The following is a 24,879-nucleotide window of genomic DNA, read 5'->3' as shown; positions in this document are numbered from 1 at the left end:
ACTAACACTGTAGGCTCCCATGGAGTTACTCATGAATTACACCACTGTAACTGAAAGCAGCATCTAATCCATTGCCTCTACTTAAAAACAAAAACAAATAAATTAAATGTTACGAAAGGGACACTAGAAACAAGTGGGTTGCTGCTTTGCTTTCTGCCTAAAAAGAAAACCCTTTTCAATGTAGCTTTCTGAACAAATAACATGCTCTGGGCTTTTTTTATGACAAAACTTATTGATGCTGAAAAAGAAATGGATCTGTATGCATCTGAACTTGTCATCCACCACTGCTCCTCTAGCCTGCAGTTATGCGGTTGTTACCATAATACTTCTAGATTTATGAAGACTCCCTTTTACTAAATGATTTATTACTCTTTAGCTGAATTCCTTTGGCCGTTGACTTTATTTCCAAGTCACTCTGTTCAGCTCAATTGGTTGCCTTCAGTTACCGTGGCAACCAGCAGATGGGGTTCTTTGACAAGGGTCAGCGGGGAGGCTGCTGCAGTATACAGGAAGAGCAGCTAAATAACACAGCTTTCAGCATTGACAGTCCTGCTCTGGCTGGCCAGGAGTAGTTATCAGATTACTTGTATTAAAACCTAATTAAGATGTGTGCCAGTAAATGCAGCATGGTTATTGGATTTGGTGATTTAGCTGCTGCAGGTTGCTGTAATTCAATCATACTACTTCAGCAAATTCAGCTATGCAGTGAAGAGTGGAAATGTCTTGCATGCATAACCTGATGGCACTAAAATAAGTAATCTTTTTTTACTTATTTTAAGTCGCTTCTTCACGTCTAAGATCCCCAACCCTGCTCTTAAATCTGGATGCTGTCTGCAAACCCCAATAGATCCGTTTATTGAAAATAAATGTAAACATCTGGAGAGGGACTAACAAGCTTCATACCATCCTCTTCTCTTTGTTCATAGTCACCCGTGGGATTACTGAGTATAATTTAGATTGTAAACTCCCCAGGGCAGAGACCTGTCAATATATTTGTTTAAAGCCTCACTATTAGAATAGACATACTAAATACTTCGCTCCTGAGACGATATCATTTTGTCTGGTACACAGAAAATGTCAACATAACTTTCAGTTGTGTTACTATCATTTTGTGCACTGAAAACTTTATTTTCTTTGGATGAGATTCACCCCAGTGTAGAAGGCTTGCCCAAAACCCAGTGTGCCACCTACACTGAGTTCCCTGACGGCCTGAATATTATTCTCTATTAGCTGGGATTCTTTTTACTTTGGTATTGTCCTTGCTCAAAGTAATTTCTGAGAGCTAGGAGATATTGTATCCAGTCACTTCCTTTTCATCTCCATGCAGGTCTGTCCACTTAATGAGAACTCACTAAGGATACACCTGCACTGCAAAAACAAACAAACAAACCAACAACCCAGCAGTGAGTCTCTGAGCCCAGGTTGAGAGATTTGGGCTCATGCTACAGCGCTAAAAATAGCAGTGTAGATATTTCCACTCAGGATCTGAGACCCACCTCCCTTTGCCAGGTTTCAGAGCCGAGTTCCAGACTGACTGGGAAGGTCTTTGCTATTTTTAGCACTTTAGCATGAACCCGGGTCTGTAAATCCTGGGCTCTGAGACTTGTTGCCAGGTTCTCTAAGAACACAAGAATGGCCGTATTGGGTCAGACCAAATGTCCATCCAGCCCCCAGTATCCTGCCTACCAACAGTGGTCAATGCCAGGTGCCCCAGAGGGAGTGAACCTAACAGGTAATGATCAAGTGATCTCTCTCATGCCGTCCATCACCACCCTCTTCCCCCCCCCCTTTGCAGTGTAGGTGTACCCTTAGGGACCCTGATTTTAGATTTAAGGCTATTTGTTGTGCAGAACATGAAGATGTGGGACTTGATCCTACAAGGTGTTGAGTACCCTCATCTCCTACTTTTTTGTAGGACCTGGCCCATGGTCTCTGCCCCAAGGAACTTAACATACTAACTGGGATTTCTAAGGGTTCAAAAACAGTGCACCATATATTGGGCCACTCTGAAATAAAGCTGCACGTACATTCTGAATAGCACCACTAACAGGTGATTATTAAGGTTTAGAATGAGAATTTGTTTTCTCTTTGAAACAAACTAATTAAAGCTGCAGTTCCTTATGCCCCAAGTCTTGTTTCCTTTTTTATGTAACCAGTTGCCAACCTGTGCTTATGTCCCACACTGCTATCTTTTGCTCCCTTACCCCTCTGTGTAAATTGGGAATTTTTGTAATATGAGGCAACAGATGGAGAATAATTTTAAATGCATGATTTGTAGATGGGAGCTATTTCCTTTTGTCAGATTATGCTGTAAATGGTCTAAATGTAGGGTAGTGCTAGAATGGTTAGAATTTGTTTACATAACTGAACTGCAAAGTAAGTAATACTTCTTTAACTAAAGACTTGTTTCTCTTCGCTTGCAATAGTTTGTCTCTAATTGAATTATCTTTCATATGCTTAAAGCAAGATATGTCATCCTGTGTAGACAGACAATAGGGGCCTGACCCAGTAAGGCTTTAGGGTCACATGGGCTATCTGCCAAGGATCCGGTAGAATGTAAGACGTTGATTTTGATCTGTAAAGCATCACATGCCCTGGGACCCATCTCTCTGGGAGATCACTGTTCTCCCTGTGCCGAGCTGCCAGAATTGGGATCAGTGAGGGTGCCAGAGCTGGAGCCCACTCATGAAAGAGAGGGGACAGCTGGCAGGGCATTCTGTATTAGGGCCATCTATCATTGCAATTTGCTTCCTCTGATCCAAAATAGCGATGTGCAGTATCAATGCGAAAACACCAATTGCTTTGCTGTGAGGGTCTAGGAGGATGCTGAAGGGGGGTTGTAGAGCTTAGCTGGTGATGTTAATTATTGAGTAAAGGAGTGCCCCTGGGGACCATGTTTTTAAAACATGTCAAGGCACTAGGGCAAAGGAGAGGTGGTGCCCTTTATGGAATATTTATAAATCAGTCCAAGTTCAGTTTATTATTTTAATTTATCTTGAAGTTGGTAGGAGTTGGACCAGGCCCTTAGCACTATTAGAGTTTAGGAACCTGGAGTCAAAAAGGTTTCTAGACCTCAAGACGCTAAAGGGATAGGACAGAACTAATAGGAGATTCTTTAAAGTTTTCCTTTGCTGTGTCTCTGTGAAGAAAGTAATTTATAATAGTAACTCCCTAGCACTGATAGGGAATCTCTGGATGAAGAGTTCAAAGTGCTTTGTAAAAAGGAGCAAATAATACCTACCTTATAACTGGGTGTGCTAAGGCAAGGAGAGATTATGTGACTGTCCTCGAGTCACATAGTGAGCCAGTGACCAAGCAGGGAATAGAACCCAGCTGTCAACTTTCCCCAGTTTGGTGTCATATCCTCTATAACTACACTGCTTCACAGTAGACATTGCTTCCTCTCTTACACTGGAAGTGATATATTGCTTCTGGAAGCGTAACTGCATCTGTTTACACAAAAAGGACACAATTTCTAGGTCCCTGAAATCACACAACCAGAGTAAAGAAATATATACAGTAGTGAACTTGTGTGTTAATGTGTTATGCCTTAGAAGTTATACAAGGTGTGAGACTGTAATTAGCAGCACTTTCTATACTATCAAATGGTCTCTTTGTTCACTTAGTTGGCAGCTTAAAACCAGCTGTCAGGGTTTGCAGCTTGCTGGGTTACGCTTACAGCTTCTTTCTGATCTCCAGTACGTGGTAATGCAGCTTGTAAAATCAGCTCCATGTGCACATGGGCTAACATGATAATAGACATTGCTAAATACATGATAATATAGTCCACACCAAGAGGACCATGTGATCTGAAATGTGGCCGTGCAGCAGCACTATTGAAGTATATTGCAGGGGGGGGGGGAGGGCGTGTCATATTATGGCCCATAGCAGATTGGAAAATGTGGTTTTGGCATAGTCCTCTCGCACTGTCTTATTCTTTTTAACCTGGTTTTGTGCAACTTTTATTATGAAGAAAGTGGTTTTTTCAGTCTCGGCTGAGGAAGCATTTACTAATGCCAAAGTTGAACAGGGCAGTTCCTAAAAGCGTATATATTGCAAGGTGGCCACATGCAGAGCTGATGTATGTAAGTTCAGTCGGTTTATTTTACACCTTAGTTGAGAGATAATAAAGTACATGACAGAATTACTGCATAGAAACTTTCAATTCCATCTCGTGTTTGTCATTAGAGGTAGTTTAGGGGTGTAGCCAGAGTTCAGCCTAGGTTATGTTGTCCTTTCATTCATGTGAGCCCTGATTTACCAAGATACTTAAGCACATGCCTAACTTTAAGTGTGTAAGTAGTCCCATTAAAATCATGTTTAAAGTTAGGCTTAATTGCAAGCCTAGCACAATAAATATGCAGGCCCTTAGCAACAATCACCCTACTGTGAAGAACTTGGAATTAAAAGACCTAAGCCACAAAGTTTGGATCCATGGCACAAGCCACTAAACTTCATCTACATTCGGTGGTGATCGTTTCTAGGGTTTTGGTTCAGTTTATCCTAAGGTGGGGGTCAGCTCTCCTGTTCCGATCTGTTTCCAAGCTCCCCCAGTGTTATGGGGTGCTTGGCTTTGGGGTGTTGGGTCAGACCCATCTCAGCAACATCTCTATCAGTATTTCCCCCCTAATTCATTTGATCATCAAGGAACTGCCAAGATATCATTATTCAAAAAATAAATGTCTAATGACCTTTTAAAAGCTGGGCATGTAGATCTGTTTTCTTACAAAATTGTGTTTTCTCCTTCCATGCACTCTGGTAAGGGGTTGTTTTTGTAGGGTTTGTCAAAAGTGCTGATTGTTTAGGGAGGAAGGTAGTATTTCTTCACACAACACACAGTCAACCTGTGGAACTCCTTGCCAGAGGATGTTGTGAAGGCCAAGACTATAACAGGGTTTTAAAAAGAGTTAGATAAATTCATGGAGGATAGGTCCATCAATGGCTTTTAGCCAGGATGGGCAGGAATGGTGTCCCTAGCCTCTGTTTGCCAGAAGCTGGGAATGAGCGACAGGGGATGTATCACCACTTGATTACCTGTTCTGTTCATTCCCTCTGGGACACTTGGCAGTGGCCACTGTCTGAAGACAGGATACTGGGCTAGATGGACCTTTGGTCTGACTCAGTAGGACCATTCTTATATTGGGTGTTAATAGACACTGTACTTACAATGGCCCCAGTTGGAAGGTAAGCATTTACTCCCAGTTACTATAGCGGCATCTGAGATACCACAGTATTTCACTGTAGTGCTACCCAAGGAAGGGTTCAGTTGTTAATGGCACCCAGCTGTATAAATGTAAACAGATATGACAGAGGAGTCCATTTATGTTTTCCTTTGAACAAAAAACAAACACACAGCACCCAACCTGCAAGCACTAGTACAGTAATGGATATGAGCTCTTCAGATTATCTGAGGAGCTGTTTGTATGCGGCACTAGTATTCCTGTGCAGAATACTACGGTAGTTGTGTGTTTCATGAACATAGGTTCTGAGTGTCTAACCTCAATATGAAAGCCCTTCATGCATTATTTTGGCCAGGTAAATGTAGATGTAACACTTCCAATAGCATATGCTCTGGCTATACTCACAACTTTATTGTTGAGCTGTATCGTGTCTGCTTTCAGATACCACCTGCCATATAGGTATCACACCTTAGGTAGGCAGATGCTACTACCTTTGTTATAGTGGCCCTGCGTGCAACTTGTTCCCTCCTGATATCCATTTTGTACAGTGACTGTCTTCTCCTAATACAGCACCTAGCACAGGAATGCCCCCTTTCTGATTAGGACCTTTGGGAGCTGATGCAATGCAAATAATAATCCCCTTCTATTCATCTGCTTTGTCATTTAGAGTATTTTATTGAGGCTTTTTGGTTTTCATAATTCTTCATAAAACTTACCGAACACTATCCCAGGAAAGTATCCATGAACTTGAGCAAGTGATGTGCATTTGTTTAAATACAACTTCCAGCTTGTTTGCTTTTTACTTTCCTTAATGCAGGAAATGGCAGATTTTTCCTTTTTCACTTTTCCCTGAAAACGGCGCTGACAGGCATCCCGCCTGACAGACTGGCAGTGTAGAGCTAGCGGAGTTATTGAAGCTAAAAAAGTTCCTGAGGCCTGTCTACTGCTGTGCTTACCAGGTGCACCCACCCTGGTGGGGGCCTTTGCTGTAAATTGGGTTCTTGTTTTTTCTATTATCGATACGCTTGGCAAGTTCTGAAGCAGCATTTTTCATGCATTGCCTATCTCTAAGTTTCAGTTATCGGCAACTGAATTTTTTTTTCTTCCATTTGTGTGTATGTGTTGAAATCAACATTTACCAACAAAAATCTAATCCTTCCAACCCTAATTACAGGCCAAGCTTTTGTGTTTTCAGTCTTCTTCACCATCTCATTTACTCCCTGTTTACACCCTTCCCCTAGGAATCCCACTCACTGTATTCAAAGTTCATTGACCACTTTCAAAACATCTCTTCCCCCACCCCCACCCCCACCCCCCCTTTAGTTAAGACCAGGCTTATTTGGAGAAGCTAAATCAATGTTGCTTCCTGTGAAGAGGATTGGGACTCAGTGTAGGTTGTGAAAAGCAGTATGGTTGGGTGGGATCTGGTATCTCACAATGGGTGAGCTTGGATTTTATTAGCTGTCTGGATGAGTGTTGATGTAGGAAGTTTGCAGCGATGCAGATTCTGTTGCATTCCAAAGGCAGAAGCCCTGGAACTGTAATATACCATTGACTCCTTTTCCTGTAGGAGAGGAATGTGATAGATGCAATTCTGAAATACACATACTAGAACGTGGGTTCTGTTTTTAATTGAAAAGTGAAAACATTTTAAAATGCTCTTCTTTAAGGGATGGAGATGAACTATATTAAATATCCTCTGCAGAAGAGTTTACTCCAGCATGATGACCAAGCTGAGCTCTGTCATATACAAATTGTACTCTTGCAGGTTCATATCAAAGCCCTTGTGGTAAATTCCAGAGCCCTGCTGTATCCTATCATCTGTTTTATCCAGGTTACACCAGCTTGACAAGCATTGCCAAACCACTGCCCAGCAGCTAGTGGAGTTACTCAACAAACAGAATCAGCTGTTCAGAGAGAGGCAGATGCTAACAGAGGAGGTGCAGTTCCTGCGAACACAGGTATCATGCCAATACTGGGAACAAGAGCACAGAAAATCATAGGGAAATGTTCTGCAGTCATCAAGAAAGATAGACTTTGCTAAAGGCTTGTATCAAGAAGGAAAACCACCATAAAACACAATCTTCAGAGTACAGAAATAACACATTGATTAAAAGGGATGGCAGGGCAGTTTAAAGTTGTACCCACACCCTGATTCAACCTACACTCAATTAAGAAAATGCTGTGAGATGCATCTAAGCAGAACAAATACTACTTGTGTCATTAATTCCAATCAGAAATCTTTGTTTCATCCTTCATATCAGATGATAGTAGGCAACAGAAAATTCCTTGTTTAACAGCATTAGCATGTAGTACAGTATTGAAACGTAGAACTGCCTCTCACCTTGAAACGTAATCATTTTGAAAACTCTAGTTTTAGGGTATAATATCTACACCTGAGACCCCCACCCTCTGGTTGTGGTTTTGCAATCTCATTTCCCTGTTTTAAAAAAAAAAAAGTTTTTGCCTCCCTTGTTGCAGTGCAAAAACCCCACCCAGTGGGGTTCTGTATGGGCACAGCAGTCCACCTTAGCACAAGAAGTGGCAGGATTAAGGCCTTACTTATGTAGGGGTGCAGTCTGCAAGATACTGTTAACATTTTTCAGACACTGATTTTTAAGTTGGATGCTGCCCCTTTAATCATTCACTACTTTAGGAAGGAGGAAAAGAATCATGACTTTTTAAACTGTAACTGAACTGCTGAATTAAACGTACTCTCCAAATCTAGCACATAATTAAGCCTTTGTTTCTGTGACTAAGTAAATTAACTGATTCGACCGTATCACTGTGATACCAAGCCATCTGGCTCATGAACAAAGCAAGTTTCTGGGTTCAGACACGAAATTTGGACTTTCATTAACATGAACAGGACCAAGAGAGGAATTTGTAGTACCAAACTGCAGCGTGAAAGGAAAATCAATGTTTTAATCATTCTATTGTTCACCAAAAAGTAGGCTAGTATTAGAGCATACATGGCAAATAGCAGCATACTTTAACCTAGAACTAAATGAAAAAAACACACACATTATCAGTGTGGTAACAATGGGAAAATGTTGTCTTTTTAATGCTGACTAGAGTACCTGAGTTACCTGTTTTCCCTATATCTAGAATAAAATACTGTGCTACCTTAGATTTACCTCTATAGGGTATCTGTTGGAAAATTTAATGGCAATCACTGTGTTTCATGTTTAAGCTCTTTGAAGCTGAAGAATGTGTTGCATTAAGAGAAAGTGAAATAACCCTGCACCAAGGAGAGCCAGAGACTCTCTGAGGTCCACTAAGGACTCTGAGATCTGGAAGACTCTCAGTTAGAAGGCAGATAGGCAGCAGTACACAACCATGACTACCTTCTAGATGGTGTGCTGCTAACTAAATTGAATATTGTTACCACTGAAAGTCTGCTTTGCAGTTGTAAAGGATGCATTTGTTAAAATAGGGAATGGGTGCTGCAGTCAAGGCTTTTTACCACTACCACCCAGCAGTTTTCATCAGTAGATCTTAAAGTACTTCAGTCTAATGTATTGGTTGTAACACCTCTGTGAAGTAGGAAGTAATGCATCGAAACATGGAGACTTGGAAGGAAGAAGGTTGGTGACTTTTTAAAAATGTATTCCTGCAAAACAAGAACCTCAATAAGCCAGCTGAAGTGTTTTTAAACAACATTGGATCCATGGGAACAGGAACATAGCTCAGCAGAACTGTATGGTGCACAAGGCAAATGTTTTAAGGAAACAAAGGACAATTCATTACAAGTTGGATATTTTAAGTCCAGATAAATATGAATTCCTTTCAGCTTCTTGTATTTTGTTCAAAAGCAATAATTTTGAATATATAGCACTACTGATCCTATTTTGAGACTTCATGAGATGCCACATTTCATATTTAAATTGATCACAATACCTATACTTGCCATGTCCATAAAAAAAATAATAGTAACCAATAATGGTGCTGGTTAACATTGCTGATCTTAGCTGTACATAATGTGCAAGGTGAGCCTTGATCATCTAATCCCAAAGATGTGCTGCTACTTAGGGTACGTCTTCACTACCCGCCATATTGGTGGGTAGCAATCGATTTATCTGGGATCAATTTATCCGGGATCGATATATCGCATCTCGTTAAGATGCGATATATCGATCCCCGAAAGCGCTCACCGTCGACTCCGGAACTCCACCAGAGCAAGCGGCGGTAGTGCAGTCGACGGGGGAGCTGTGGCCGTTGATCCCGAGCCGTCTGGACCCCAGGTAATTTGATCCAAGATACTTCAACTTCAGCTACGCTATTTGCTTAGTTGAAGTTGCGTATCTTGGATCAATTCCCCCACCCCCACCCCCAGTGTAGACCAGCACATAGTGATTGTTGCTATTTGAAGATAAAAAAAAAAATAGTGGGGCATGGGTTTGCGGGTTTTGTTTGTTTGTTTGAGGGGGATGGAGGTGGTTATGGATAGTAATGTTTCATTCAGTAAGTAGAGTATTTTTTAACATAAATGCCCAGTACCATAGGCACTTTCATTTCTCAATGTATAATTCTTTTAAATCCCATTATGATATATCAGTATCTGTTCAGATTGTTTGAAAGTCTGGCCTGATATTTTTAGTTGTGCACAGTGCTCTTTCAGCTAAATTTATTGTTGCATGTTTTATTTGCAACTTTGAATATGTGCAACTGAAATGTCACTAACTCTTTATTTCATGAGGCAAACAGAGGCATGAAGCTCAGACATGGATGCTGATGGGGACAAGGTTGGATCCTGGATGGATAGGAGAAATAAGGACTAGTCACTAAAACTTTAGGGCAGATTTTTACATAGATAAGGTTTTAGGTAGAAAAAAAGACATTTGTCTTGTGGTCTAAAATGAAGATTGAAGGTTGGTCCCTACGATTATTATTCAAATTTGTATGTTATCTTATAGCAGAAACTGCTTTTTTCTTCAAAATCGTAGCAATTGCTTTATTTAATATAAATAGAGGTAAATACCTGAAAACCAAGAACAGGTTTACATTAGGGCTATCAATCGCGATTAACAAATTAATCACAATTAATTGCACTGTTAAACAACTAAACACCAACTGAAATTTATTAAATATTTTTGGATGTTTTTCTACGTTTTCAAATATATCCATTTCAACTACAACACAGAATACAAATTGTACAGTGCTCATCTTATATTATTTTTGATAAACAAAATTGCACTTCAGTACTTGTATGAGGTTAATTGAAAAATACAATCTCTTTATTGTGAAAGTGCAACTTACAAATGTAGTTTTTTTGTTACATAACTGTACTCAAAAACAAAACAATGTAAAACTTCAGAGCCTACTTCTTGTTCAGCCAATTGCTAAGAGAAACAAGTTTGTTTACATTTACAGGAGATATTGCTGCCCTCCTTTAATTTACAATGTCACCAGAAAGTGGGAACAGGCATTTGCTTGGCACTTTTGTAGCTTGTGGTGCAAGGTACTTACATGCCAGATATGCTAAACATTCGTATGCCCCTTCTATGCTTCGGCCACCATTCCAGAGGACATGTTTCCATGCTGAAGATGCTCGTTTAAAAAAAAATAATGCATTAATTAAATTTGTGACTGAACTCCTTGGGGGAGAATGGTATGTCTCCTGCTCAGCTTTACCTGGATTCTGCCATATATTTCATGTTATAGCAGTCTCAGATGATGATCCAGCACATGCTGTTAATTTTAAGAACACTTTCACTGCAAATTTGACAAAATGCAAAGAAGATACCAATGTGAAGTACCTTCCAAATCTGAGGGGGACGAGGTGCGGCGCACGCTTTCAGAAGTCTTAAAAGAGCAACACTGATGTAGAAATTACAGAACCCAAACCACCAAAAAAGAAAATCCAACCTCCTCCTGGTGGCATCTGACTCAGATGATGAAAATGAACATGCGTCGGTCCGCACTGCTTTGGATCATTATTATGCAGAATCTGTCATCAGCATGGACACATCTTCTTGAATGGTGGTTGAAGCATCAAGGGATATATGAATCTTTAGTGCATCTGGCATGTAAATATCTTGGAACTCTGGCTACAACAATGCTATGAGAACACCTGTTCTCACTTTCAGGTGACGTAAACAAGAAGCAGGTAGCATTATCTTCTGCAAACTTAAACAAACCTGTTTGTCTGAGTGATTGGCTGAACAAGCAGTAGGACTAATTGGCCTTGTAGGCTTTAAAGTTTTACATTTTTATTTTTGAATGCAGGTTTTTTGGTACATAATTCTACATTTGTAAGTTCAACTTTCACGATAAAGAGATTGCACTACTGTACTTGTATTAGGTGAATTGAAAAATACTATTTAGTTTTTACAGTGCAAATATTTGTAATAAAAATAACTATAAAGTGAGCACTGTACACTTCCTATTCTGTGTTGTAACTGAAATAAATAATTTTTGGATGTTTTCTACATTTTCGAGTATTTAAATAAATGGTATTCTATTATTGTTTAATAGTTCAATTAATCGTGCTGTTAATTTTTTTAATCACTTGTCCGCCATAGTTTACATGTAATTTGACAACATGTAAATCATCTCACTCTTGGACAGCGTGGTCATACTGGTACTGATAATGCCAAGCTACCTGTATTCATATTCCTAAGTATACACTACTTTTTGTGCTGCAAATTCAATCCAACTTTTTAAAATGGCTAGTTACATTTTAATCCAGTTACACGAGTGGGGAAAACAAAAACTGAATATTACATTCAGCATCCGTATTTGGTATTTGCCTTAAAGTTAATTCCATTACACTCTAACCCCATGTTAATATTTCCCTTATTCTTAGCATTCAAGGGACACAAAAGTGTCTAATGTTAAAGATGCTGCCTGGCCTAGAGTGTTCTGAAAATCTTTTCCACAGAAATATTCTTACATTTTCTGTACAAGTTCTTGTTATTTTACTGATTTAACAAAAAGGCCAGTCCTGCCAGTTGTTCAACTACCACAAGGAATGGGATTTGAGGGCTCTTAGTACCAATCAGGTGCTTAACACGTTGTAGAAGGAGCTATCACAAGTTAAGAGGTTTTAAATGCTGGAGAAAGTGGTCAGTATGAACTACACACTTTACAAGTAATATTAGCTGTTGCCTTATGACTGAGGGTGGCACTGTGTTATTTTATTATAGCAACTTGCTCACAAGTTAGAAATAATTATTTTGAAAAGATTTGTCCCACAGCCCAGCAGAGAATTTTAACTCCTCAATCCCCTCTCTCTGATACAGGTTAAATTTAATTAGTAACAGGCCTTCTGATTTCCCTTTCTATTTCTTCCTCTCATGAAATTCGAAGCATGTGCTTTGCAATTGTCTCTCACATAACTGCAAATGGGTTAAATATTGTCAATTGCTTGGTACACCACTCACTGTCTAAGTTGCTCTGAGGCAGTGATCTTCATTGACAGATTTAAAGCCAGAAGGGATCATTATGATCATCTGGTCTGATATGACAAGCTATAGCACTACAGCCAGTAATTTGTGCATGAAGTCCTTAACTTCTGTTTGAACTATAGCATATCTTTTACAAATAAACTGCTTCAAAACAAGGAGCCCCAAATTAGGGTCCAAAGGCCCTATTTACAAACCTACATAAGTGTCCAGATTTCTAAAAGTGCTGAGTACTTTTGAAAGGCCACTGAAGTAGGTACCTAATCATGGCATTTAAGCTCCCAGTTTTGAAAGTCTGGCGTCTGCTCTGAACTCCTGTTGCTCCCAAATCAGGAGAACCAGCAATAATGCTGAGCTTTGTCCATACCCAATTATCAGAGAGAATCTGTTTGGCTCCCACCCTTGTTATGCTATATAAAGGTTGAATAATATACACAGTATATAAAACAGTTGGATTGCAACAGACCCCTCTGACATTGTTCCTTAGGTTAGTTCCGGGCACTGTATTGAGGGGCACATAACTATTCTCTCCCCTCAGCTGCCTTAATAGATTGCTTGTTTATCAGATTATTGGCTTCCATAAATAGGCCACATCTTCTTAAATAGCAGAATTCTCCTTGCTTAATCCAGTGCCCTCTGAATTCTAGGAGCAACTCAAGTCCTAATTACCTTATAAATTTCAATAAAATCTTCAGTCATCTAAAGATAGAATAGCTGTCAGAACATTAGAAATTTAAGTGGCCTTTTTCTCAATTTACATGAAACATCTTTGATCAAAATTTAATCTAATTCAGAGTTTCATTCTAGATAGGTATCCCAGCTCAAATACTGTTCATTGGACCACCATTAACTAAGTACTGAAATGCAAGTGTTTACCTACACACAATAGCTATGAAGAGCTGAAAAGTTGCAAATTAGTCTTCCCACCAGAGGTTTCTTAACAGAACAGAAGCAGCTTCCTGTTTTGATACAGCAGCCCACACTAATCTACAGTCTGAACAATTCACAGTAAATAGTCTCTGGCACAAACCTGCCTCCTCTTTCCTGGAAAGGAGATGGGGCAGTACCTTAGACGTGCCCTAAAGCAAGAGCTCTTACTTACTGCTAAACATGAACAATGTCTAGAGCTCATGGAGATCTTGTTTTTCAGGAATCAAATGGCTCTGTTCTTACTACCTGTAAGATTTTTGATCTTGGAAAAAGCCAAGGACAGCAGGTCCACAGGAAGTATAACTTTGAAACAGCATTTGTTTACATAGTATTACCACATTCGTAACCACTGATGAACTTCTTTTCTGAGAAGTTAACCACAGGAAGAAGCAAGACAAACAAATTAGAAATTCAAGTAACTATGAAACACAAGCTATTTATAATCCAATTTTTTTATCTTTATCTTTCAGTTACCCTGTGTACCAGTTTGAATGCTGACTTGGTTGAAGCTGACCCAAAGCAATGTTTCAAGTGAAAGAAAACTTTTGCTGGTTAAGTTCAGTTGATTTACTTTAGCTGTTTCACACATTGTATTTAAATTATTAAAACTTTTTGAATGCAAACACCTTTCCAAAGTTTGAAATAAGACTTCCAGCACGTGAGTTTTCCTAAGTGCTTCCTGTGAAGGGTTAGGCTCAGGATCAAGTTAAAACAGCAGGTGCACAGGATGGATTTAACATTTAGCTTGTGTAATTTTTAAGAAAATATTTTAAATGTATTTTGTAATTTATTCCAGCATGTGTCTCTTGTTACATATGTAAATACCAATAAACTTACCTTGATTTTTTTTCTGTGCGTCTCATTTTGAATTTAAGGGGAAGCTGTGCAATTATATTTTGGCCTATAACACCTTATTACTAAAGGTGACCAGCATATGTAAGGAGAAGGCATAGAGAGTTTTCAAGATATATAGCTAACTAACTGGAAACTTTTTCCTTTAAACAGCCTTGTACAAGATTTCTTCAATTAAGTTCTAGTCTAATGCTAATTGTTTATAATATGAAGTAATTTGCATGAGCTCTTAGTTAACACTCAAATCAAAATTTTAAAAAATTAGCTTTCATGGACCAGATAAATTCTTTCCTAGGTGATTAAACCACTAACATACCTTAATAAAGTAAATACTCTCACACTTCTTATCAACCTGTCTGTACTGGGCTATCTTGATAAGTAAGAGAAAAAACTTTTGAAGTGATAAATTGGCCTCTCAGAGTTGGTAAGACAACTCCCACCTGTTCATGCTCTCTGTATGTGTGTGTGTATATATATCTCCTAAATATATGTTCCATTCTATGCATCCGAAGAAGTGGGCTGTAGCCCACGAAAGTTTATGCTCTAATAAATTTGTTAGTCTCTAAGGTGCCACAAGTACTCCTGTTCTTTTTGCGGATACAGACTAACACGGCTGCTACTCTGAAACCTTAATAAATATGTACTTACAGAACGAACACTTGCTTGGTGCATCTCTCTAAAGATGAAATTCACTTGTTCCAGCTTTATGCAGGCAATCAGTCTATATTCAAGTGAACTGCGGAAGTAAGGAGGGTGAAATTCGCCTCAATCCATGTGGTAGTAGGATCCTGTATGACTCTGATCCCAGCCTGAAACTTCTTTAAAGTACACTCTGTAGTGATCTATGCTTCCGTAAAGAGAAAGGCCTATGTAATCATTAGATGACAAAAGTAATCCAAGCTAATTCAAAGCCTTTAGAATAACATACATGTTATTCTTTAAATACAACTAGTAAAACCATTGCTACATTTAGCTCAGTCATAAGAAGCTTGGTGCTTTTTTCAGGAGTAGATGTTGACTTTAAGTGACAGAAATTGGATTTCAACTTGTATTTGAAAGATGTCAAATTAAAGGTTGTATATTTATCAATGAGACTGTACAGCAAGGTAACATGGGCCATCCGATTATTCCATGCAGGATAAAAAAAGGAAATCATGATGTACATATTTTATAAAAAGAAACTAGGTGGGGGCCTTTCAGATTTCAAAACTGGATGATCTTCCTGAAATTAAAAAAAAAAAGTACTAAATGTCATGATCAATAATGTTTAAACTAACTCTCACACTTGAGATATCGTCTGATTTGCAATACAATGAAAAACTAAAACAAGCAGATTTTCACCACCTTATACGGCACAAGCTAGGAATTTTATCCTACATATATTTAATATCTGATATAAAAAATACTTCATTTGCAGCAAACTTCAACATATGTATTTACAAAACTTCAGAACAAAAGCAGCATTAATAAACACAGAAGTAGCAGATTGACATAGTGCTTTATTTAAGCTGTCTGTACGAAGGAAAATAATGTGCATCCCTATCATATACGTGTAAAAATACTAAGGATGTACAGTGTACAAAAACAGTTTCTTGTAGTTATTTCACATCCTTGTGGGTCATATACTTAAGGAAATAAACAGTTTAAGTATGACCAACAGTAATACGGTTTCTTGGGTTCATAGTTGTCTGCTTAATATCCTTAACCACATGACTAGATCTTGCCTGTATCTAATGAAAGAACTAGCAAGATCAAGAAATGTCAAACTCTAAAGCTACAGGGAGGTAATTCAATTACCAATTTAGAGGTTTTTTTATTTAAATAAATACTTTACATTTCATGCTTGCCTGTAATGCACTACCAGGAGCAAGATAAGGAAATTCTACTGTAGACAGTACAAACAGTAGCAGCAAAGTGTGTACATTGAGGTGTAACATATAGACCCTGCAGTTAGTAAGGAAGGACCTTACTTTTGTACTCTAGGAGAAGCACATGGCCCCTGCAAGAACAGTCAGCTTTAAGAAGCCACAAATAAACATGACGTGACATGTCAAAAGAAAAATATAAAACAATACTGGAATAAATGTTCCTTTAGCAACAGGAATGTATTGGATTAGTGTGGAAAGCAAAGCTGTGTGCAAAACTGCCAAAATCCAAACAGAAATGACACATTTCCTCAAAGATGGCTGCAGTATAAGAGGGCATACTACATGTCATGGAAGTCAGTACAAGCTGGAGTCAAAGTCTGAAACGTACTATGAGTGGAAGGCTCAAGGTACCAGCTACCAACTGCTGTCCAAGTCCAAACTACAGCTGAGGACAAGCAGAAGAGAGAGATGCTTCAGCCATCTCTCTCAGCACAACTTTGAGATTTCTCTTTTGTCTATTTCGAACCCTGGTAGCAGAAGTCAGGAATTCCCAAACTCCAGGCAGCATTCAGTTAATATTAACTCTGTCTGTAATAAACTTGATAAAAGGTAATTGTTGAGACAGGTTATGCAATTCAGAGTGAAGTCTTAATTCACTAATTGATATTTACTGCAAACTACATTCCAACTACATAAGCAATAATGATCTAGCCACAGGGCCTGTCCTACACATGAGGAACCATCAGCCCGAAGCACAACCCTGGCGTCTCATTAACTTCAAGAAATGCACAAGGTATTTATTGATAACACAAACTGAAAATTAGAGAGGAAAATGGAGGCATATACTGGAGATTTTTAATCAACACAGTTTGCATCTACGAGGCATTTCTAGAGAACTATTCAATGCTCTATTTACTAATTAGTTCATTTAAATCATCACTATTTCAGTGTAGACATTTTTAGAAAAAGGTGCAGAATAGATCTATGATGTATTTAATGTGCACCTTTCCCTCTGAAGTGCCATTCTCTAAAGATGAGTAGTGTTACAAGGTGATAGGATGAGATCATATGTGGTTAGCGCATACACAAAGATACACCTCTTATCTGTTGATTATTAAAGATAAAACTTTGCTTAGGTAGAAACATGAAAAATTATCTGAATGAGTCTGTCTTAGCTGCCTTGCTAAAATGCCCATCTACCCCTTGACCACCTCAGCACATCCACTGCCAGCAGTGATCTTCATGCTAAGATATCTAAACTTTAAACAGCAAGAGGATAAGGCATCTGCATATGAACATTTCTTCTTTCAAAAGTCATTTACCAAGTGATACAATGCTATCAATAATACTCTGTAATATCACATTCTACATGGGAGCTAACAAGGTACTTCAATAATAATCCCAGGGTTTTCTGATGTCATTAGCAAGGGCACATACTCACCCTTACTGCACTTTCTGGCAACTCTGGAATATCCCAACTCCTAGCACCAAAAGATTTATTATTAAAACGATCTTTAATGAAGAACGAAGCTAAGGTTTGTGCACACATCCTGCTAAATACAGATCTTCAGAAATGAAAAGACAACATTTTCCTTTCAGTGTGGTGTTTACCATGATGGTTTTAAATTCAGTCAGTTAGTTATCATTGTCATACTTCACATGCTGGGTTTCATTACCTACTTGGTTCAGGGCAAATGTTCCCATCAATCTACTGTTTGCAGAATTATAATAAAGTGCTTTTCTTGCAATCATTGTGGTCTCAATTGTTTGAATGTATTTTCTCCATATAAAACCAAAAATTTCTATTGTGCTGCCAGGCTTTTATACTACTTTAGTGGAGCACAGACATAGCATTTTTGACCTCTTGGCACATGGAGTTGGAATGTCCTCATCTACAGCACCAAAGAATTATATGACAGTATTTCATCCACAAAAGCCCAATTCTAAGTAATATGTACAATTTCAGAGCCTTGTTCAAATTTCCACATGGGAGAAAAAGTGCGTTATTCTCTTCAGCTTGTACAGTCCTTCCATATATTACAAAATAAACTGCTGTAAGCCTGTTCTAAGATGTAGCAGCATTTGCAAACATGACACATACAATCCTTATCACTAAAAATAAATACTACCGTGGTATAACAAAAAATATATATATATATTCAGAGTTAAACACCTGGAGAAAAGCTAATTCACAAACTCAAAATAAAAACAAATATGGCAAACACCTGTTTACCTTGGTGCACAAATTTTGGTGAAAAGCAATACCATTATGCCTGTCTACATTCTTCAGCCATCCGAGGTGATGTATATCAAGAAAGACAGAGAAAAGCATGAGAAAGATGTTATCTGGTGCAAATTATAAGACCTTTAAACAACTTCAAATGCTGCTTTTATGCCTTCGTTTCTTGCACGTAGAATGTTCAATTCTCCATGATTGCACGTGAATCTGGAAGTCTAAGTAGCAGGCTGGGTGAGCCCAGCCCTTCTGCTTCTTCTGTAGCATCCAACAGTAATTAAAAAATAATATATATATATATATATATTTATATATATATGGACAGTTACAAGTTCTTCTCTCAAATGTTTCCCAAACGCATTCCAGCCAGATGTTAATGACATAGACCTGCTTCAAGTAATGATATGCCTAACAAAACCTTGCATATTTACATCACCACCCCCCATCTTTCCTTGTTCTGACCAGCACAAACAGATGCAAGAAAACATAAACTCATCTTTTTAGACTAATTACAATTCTGATTTGTCTTCTAGAAGAAATGAGAAAATGCATCGGCAACCAACGTTTCTTTTAGTCCCCACTGTATACAAAGGAGGATTTAAGTCGTCTGACTTCAAAAGATTTCAAAATTACTTCTTGACGTTGCTATTATACTGAAACAGTGGGAGCAGCAACAGGAGGAGACCTCAGACTGATACAAAATTTCATGCAAAAAAACAAAAAGGCCTGTTGGAGAAGGAGGGAACTTTTCAATTTTGAATGACCTCTGAAAGTGCCCCTGCAATCTTCATGGCTAGTACTGGTGGTGATGTTCAGGAATCGTTTTCAGTGATAAACCTAAGATGACAGTGAAGCAGAACAACAACAACAACAAAAAAACAAAAAACAAAAAAGTTATTCTCGTCCGCTTGCAGAGTAGGAAAACTGAGGGAAATGTGGTCGCCTCTCGTTGTCCATGCAGTCCATACCATCCTCATCATCTGTGGGAGGGGAAAAGTGTAATGTTTTAATTTATTTACCACAAAATTATTTTATTTTCTAATTGTCTGTTAAATAACATTATTTCAGTGACTGTTGTGTAAAACCAGATAAAAATCATACTGTTTACATAGGCTTGTGCAAACACAGTAGAAATGACAATGGTTTTGAGAGGGACTTTTCTTATGTAAGTATATATTTATAGTTTATTTCTTTTATATATGTTCAGAAAATTCCAACCACCTTTGCAACTGTCTACAACAGTCAACATATGCCAGTTACAGACCAGTCAATATGGGCGATGGAAAGATGGGGAAGAAAACTCTCTGCTGTATTAAGGAGCAAACTATTCCTCAAATTGATCAGGGAACTATATTTTTACAGTGATCAAATTTAAAGTTTCTTCTATTTTGAAAGATTTGCTATAGTTAAAATGGAGACTGCTGCTAGAACATGTAATAATCTCAAAATGGAAAAAATGTTTAAAAGAGTGACCACTGCATATAAGTTTCACATAGTATTTTTTTTTTTAAAAATTGGATATATCTTTAGAGACTCCAATTGAAATTGTTCTCTTCAATGACATACTTATGTCTTCATATATTTCAGGCAAAGAATCTAGAATTAATGCAACTTTGAATAATCAAGTACTCAAAAGTGAATAAATGTGGAGGTAACAATGAATACTTAATTCTGCCCCATTGTGCTTATGCTTTCAAATATACTATCCTTTTATATTTAAGTTTCAACTAGCACAATATATACTTTTTTAATATCACCATACTTAACATAAGTTACAGGATGTATTTAAAATAATCAGTCTGATTTTTAAATTTCAATGAGATCTACAAAATAGGTCAAGTGTGAAGAAAACTGGTTCTTCAACTAACAGTTGTACAGTAACTCCTCGCTTACCGTTGTAGTTATGTTCCTGAAAAATTCTACTTTAAGCGAACCCAATTTCCCCATAAGAATTAATGTAAATGGGGGTGGGGAAGGTTAGGTTCCAGGGAAATCTTTTTTGCCAGACAAAAGACTGTATTTTATATGTTTCAGAGTAGCAGCCGTGTTAGTCTGTATCCGCAAAAAGAACAGGAGTACTTGTGGCCCCTTAGAGACTAACAAATTTATTTGAGCATAAGCTTTCGTGGGCTACAGCCCACTTCATCAGATGCATAGACTGGAACAAGAAAGCTTATGCTCAAATAAATTTGTTAGTCTCTAAGGTGCCACAAGTACTCCTCTTCTTTTTTTTATTTTATATATTTTTATTTTATATATATATTTGTTGCCTTTTTCTGAACCTTTTCTAATTCCAATACATCTTTTTTGAGATGAGGTGACTACATCTGCATGCAGTATTCAAGATGTGGGCGTACCACGGATTTATATAGAGGCAATATGATATCTTCTGTCTTATTATCTATCCCTTGCCTAACGATTCCCAACATTCTTTTTGCTTTTTTGACTGCTGCTGCACATTGACTGGATGTTTTCAGAGAACTACCCACAATGACTCCAAGATCTCTTTCTTGAGTGGGAACAGCTAATTTAGACCCTATCATTTTATATGTATAGTTGGGATTATGTTTTCCAATGTGCATTACTTTGCATTTATCAACATTGAATTTCACCTGCCATTTTGTTGCCCAGTCACCCAGTTTTGAGAGATCCTTTTGTAGCTCTTTGCAGTCTGCCTGAGACTTAACTATCTTGAGCAATTTTGTATCATCTACAAATTTTGCCACCTCACTGTTTACCCCTTTTTCCAGATCAATTATGAATATATTGAATAGGACTGGGCCCAGTACAGACCCCTGGGAGACACCACGATTTACCTCTCTCCATTCTGAAAACTGACCACCTATTCCCTACTCTTTGTTTCCTATTTTTTAACTTGTTATCAATCCATGAGACAACCTTCCCTGTTATCCCAGGAAACTTGCTTAAGAGCCTTTGGTGTTTGACCTTGTAAAAGGCTTTCTGAAAATCTAAGTACACTATATCCACTGGATCCCCCTTGTTCACATGCTTGTTGCTCCCCTCAAAGAATTCTAGTAAATTGTGAGGCATGATTTCCCTTTACAAAAAACATGTTGACTCTTCCCCAACAAATTATGTTCATCTATGTGTCTGACAATAATGTTCTTTACTATAGTTTCAATCAGTTTGCCCGGTACTGAAGTCAGGCTTACCAGCCTGTAATTGCCGGGATCACCTCTGAAGCCCTTTTTAAAAATTGGCATCACATTAGCTATTCTCCAGTCATTTGGTACAGAAGCTGATTTAAATGATAGGTTACAGACTACAGTTAGTAGTTCTGATGAAACTCAATTGTGAAATTGCAGAACTCTTGGGTGACTACCATCTGGTCTTGGTGACTTATTACTATTTAGTTTATCAATTTGTTCCAAAACTTCCTCTACTGACACCTCAATGTGGGACAGTTCCTCAGATGTGTCACCTAAAAAGAATGGCTCAAGTTTGGGAATCTCACTCAGATCATCAGCTGTGATGACCGCTGCAAAGAATTCATTTAGTTTCTCCGCAATGGACTTCTTGTGCGCCGCCTAGTGCTCCTAGTGCCCAGCAGGGTAGAGAAGCTGTGGCCCCGCGCCTGCCGGAGACAGAGAGCTCCAGGGCTGCAGGCTCCTCCCCGCCCATGGTTCCACCCCTTTCTGCTCCTTCTCTGGGGTGCCACTCAGGGTCCCCCCATTCCACACACACACACACACACACACCCCCACTGCAGCTCCTCAACCCGTTTGCTACCTTATGTCCTCCCTACCCCCCACTGTGGCCCCAAGACCGGAGATGCCCTGTCCCCCCATCACAGCCTGAGGCCACAGTGGGGAGTGAGTGCCCCCCCAACCTCCCAAGCTGTGAGGCTGCCTCCCGGGGCCGCTGTGTGGGGGGGTCCCAGTGCTTGGGCTTCCCCCACCACCCCCTGCGCTTCTGCCAGGGATGGGTTGGAGCGCTGGGGGCTTCCCTGGCCCCTTCCCCACCTTCTGCTGAGGACACCGCCAGGGAGGCGTGGGGGACCCCCAGTTGACCACTGCCCCTGGGCGCTTCGGCGGCGCTCTGGCCGCTTTTTTTTGTTTGTTTGTTTTTTTGTTGTTTTTGGCACTTCGGCAGCTTTTTTCCTTTTTTTTGGTGCTCCATCCCTCCCTCCCCCCCCTCTTTTTTTTTTTTTTGCTTGGGCAGCCGGAGCCACCTTATGACCTCGTTACATCCGAATTCGCATTATCGTGAGAAGCGTTATACCGGGGTTTCCCTGTAGTGTTTCCTAATATCCAACCTAGACCTCCCCCACTGAAACTTGAAACCACTGTTCCTTGTTCTTCTCATGGCCCAGAACTAATGTAGGCATGCTTACATCATACCCTCCAGCTCTGTTGCCAATATAGCAGAGAAAAGGAAGTGACACCATACAAAAGGGTGGCTGGCTCAGGCACTTGAGTTACATGCTGAACCTAAGCTGCTACCGCAATTCAGCAAAAATGCTAGCAGTCTCCAGGCTCCTCTAACATCGTGCAGGAGAACTGGCAAAGTACCAGTACGTTTTTAGTCACCTAACCACACTCCTGACCTGTGCTCTGTGCAGCTGAATTTCAATTTTTTTTTTTTAATTAAAAAAATTCAATTGTTTTCATCCGAGTGAAAGCTAAAGCAGTTTAAAATGCAGGGCTCTCTCAAACTATGTACAGTCTTAAAACTGGGATATTCTTAAACTTGGGACTATCTCAAACTCTAGGCCATTTAACTTAAAATATTCATGAAATTGATGATCAGCCCTGAATTAGATTCAAAGCTGAAGCACTTCATAATGCCTAAACTTTCTTTAGCAGGCCTGCTTTACCCTGACAAAAAATAGTCTATTTTTCTTGAAGCGTAAAGTTTATAGCTTCAAAATACTCAACCCATTTTCTCTAAATTGAGCTAAATTTAAACAAAATCTGATTCGTTTTTTAAAGTTATGCATATACAAAAATTCTCATTCAAATGCATGGAGAAGCTGGGGATTATTTTATTTAAAAAAATATGCAGAACTCAAAAACAGCTAAACTGGCTCTGTTCAAATTTACTTCTAAAAAAAACCCCACTTCTAGACTGGCGCACCACGCCCAGAAAATCTGAGTAAAAAAAGGAATATGTTTGAGAAAGTTATAAGCCACCAAAAAAAGGGGGCAAACTAAATGAACTCAACCTTAAGTATAGTGTGTGCTGCCTTCATATGCTATAATTATATACATACTTTTTTGTTATGCAAAAGGTAATAAAAAACAATACACCGCTACCTCGATATAACGCAACCCGATATAACACAAATTCGGATATAGCGTTGTAAAGCAGTGCTCTGGGGGGGCGGGGCTATGCACTCTGGTGGATCAAAGCAAGTTCAATATAACGCGGTAAGATTGTTTGGCTCCTGAGGACAGCATTATATCGAGGTAGAGGTGTACCTTTTTAGAGAGGAAATCTATCTAAAATATTGACCACTGGAGTTTGGAATATTGTTTCCCATGTGATAATTTTTTTTTTTATTAAATACAATTTAGAATGGTCAGATATTGATTTATAGATGTGTAGATAAACAAGGTAAATGCAATGTGTATGAAGAGTGAAACTCGCCCAAGTGCAGAGGGTCTGCACAAGGTGCAATGCACTTAAATTAAATTAATAACGGCATTAAGGGTTCTTGTGTGTGGAGCCTGGCATGAGGCCTCTGCACTGGAGTGAATTTAATCTAAAACAAAAAAATCAGGCTGTCTAGACAGGAGATATCTGTTCTCTGTGGCAACGTGTGCTCTTTTCTGCCCTTGTTACAGAAAGGTATTTAAGTATGTGCCTACCATCTTTAAGCATGTGAATTGTCTCATTGGAGTCAATGGGAGTATATATATATATATGCTTGAAATCTAGCATGTGCTTAAGTACTTTGATGAATTGGGGCCTTTATTAGCAAACAAATAAGATGCTTAGAAATTGTCATTTGCCTCATTAAATAATTTATGGAATTGTGAGGTTGTTCAGAAATCTCATGGGCTAAAAATATGTAACCTTACTATGCTTACTGTAAGGAGTCTTGTGCCATACAGAACTACTCTTAGGCCTGGGCTACACTAGCGTGGGGGTTCGAACTGAGATACGCAACTTCAGCTATGCTATTCGCGTAACTGAAGTCGAAGTATCTTAGTTCGACTTACCTGGCCGTCCTCACGGCGGCGAGTCGACTGCCGTGGCTCCCCCGTCAACTCTGCTTACTCCTCCTGCTGAGGTGGAGTATGGGCGTCAATTCGCGGATCCATTTATCGTGTCCAGACGAGACGCGATAAATAGATCCCCGATACATCGAACACTACCCGCTGATCCAGCGGGTAGTATAGACGTACCCTGAGATGGTTCCACATTAAGTTCCACTAAAAGGG

The 24,879-nt window shown here is 39.0% G+C and overlaps 2 protein-coding genes across 8 annotated transcripts in view; one reads left to right on the top strand and one right to left on the bottom strand.

The window, feature by feature from the left end:
• The window catches only part of SDCCAG8 (SHH signaling and ciliogenesis regulator SDCCAG8), a 151,365-nt gene extending 137,002 nt beyond the window's left edge, over positions 1-14,363 (top strand). The window contains exons 17-18 of one of the 3 annotated variants that reach the window (XM_034765009.1): positions 7,015-7,141; positions 13,987-14,363. In XM_034765009.1, coding sequence (XP_034620900.1) covers positions 7,015-7,141; positions 13,987-14,007 — 148 coding nt within the window. In that variant the 3' untranslated portion in view covers positions 14,008-14,363. Of the gene's footprint in view, positions 1-7,014; positions 9,118-13,986 lie in introns of those variants that run through there. The other 2 variants (XM_034765011.1, XM_034765008.1) reach the window with 2 other exon arrangements.
• Positions 14,364-18,212: 3,849 nt separating this feature from the next.
• AKT3 (AKT serine/threonine kinase 3) overlaps positions 18,213-24,879 on the bottom strand; it is a 257,770-nt gene continuing 251,103 nt past the window's right edge. For all 5 annotated transcript variants that reach the window (XM_034765003.1, XM_034765005.1, XM_034765006.1 and 2 more), the window contains one exon: positions 18,213-19,452. In XM_034765003.1, the coding sequence (XP_034620894.1) occupies positions 19,367-19,452 (86 nt within the window). In that variant the 3' untranslated portion in view covers positions 18,213-19,366. The remainder of the gene's footprint in view (positions 19,453-24,879) is intronic.

The sequence above is a fragment of the Trachemys scripta genome, chromosome 3 (genome assembly GCF_013100865.1).
Source record: "Trachemys scripta elegans isolate TJP31775 chromosome 3, CAS_Tse_1.0, whole genome shotgun sequence".
NCBI classification, from domain to species: domain Eukaryota; kingdom Metazoa; phylum Chordata; order Testudines; family Emydidae; genus Trachemys; species Trachemys scripta.
Note: the sequence above shows the minus strand (reverse complement) of the source record. Positions and strands in the feature narration are given on the sequence as shown.